General features: G+C 38.6%; 1 protein-coding gene across 1 annotated transcript in view; it reads left to right on the plus strand.

The window, feature by feature from the left end:
* Positions 1–739, plus strand: part of LOC140935566 (uncharacterized) — a 10,001-nt gene continuing 9,262 nt past the window's right edge. Inside the window, exon 1 of the mRNA XM_073385128.1 lies at positions 1–367. Coding sequence (XP_073241229.1) covers positions 3–367 — 365 coding nt within the window. The 5' untranslated portion in view covers positions 1–2. The remainder of the gene's footprint in view (positions 368–739) is intronic.

A 739-nucleotide genomic window follows, 5' to 3' on the forward strand; every position in this document is an offset into this window, starting at 1 on the left:
ACATGAAAAGCGAACTGCACCTTTGCCTTGTTTTCTCTGTTTTTCTGACCACTTTACCACAACTTGATGGTACTGCTATACCCAACTCTAAGCAAGAAAGAAAAAAGGTTTTAATCCTGGGAGCAGGAGCTGCAGGGATCACCGCAGCTATGACCCTTTACGATCAAGGCATCACAGATTTTCTTGTATTGGAGGCTCAAGACTACACTGGTGGCCGAATAAGGTCAGTGCCCTTTGCTGGCAAGAATATCGAGGAAGGAGCAAACTGGATTCATTTCGTGGAAGAAAAGGAAAATCCTCTTCTACCTTTACGCGACAAGTACAACTTAACAGGATATTTGTCTAATTTTAGCGACTTTTGTATGAGGTGAGTTTAATACTCGGAGAACTTAAACAAAACGGTGTCAACAAGAACTTCGGTTTTTTATGACAGATGAAGAAATAATCACATCCACCGCTTTTTTCTCTGTTTAACCCATAGGGTGTGCCAAAAACAAAAAAAAATACCACAGTAAGAAATATCCTTTTTTACATGAGCTCTAATTGTAACATTTTCTTGGTAACTTATTCATTTATTTATTCATCGCGCGTTAATGACAGTTGTATCAGCTGTCGAATGCATCTTTTCATTCACGATAGCATAAAGAGCTAGTCAGATAAAACGCCCGAAACTATCCTATACTAAAAACAGAAATCTTGTTCAGCACTGAGATTCGACCTCTTTTCCAACAAGTTTATA

The sequence above is a fragment of the Porites lutea genome, chromosome 4 (genome assembly GCF_958299795.1).
Source record: "Porites lutea chromosome 4, jaPorLute2.1, whole genome shotgun sequence".
NCBI classification, from domain to species: Eukaryota; Metazoa; Cnidaria; class Anthozoa; order Scleractinia; family Poritidae; genus Porites; species Porites lutea.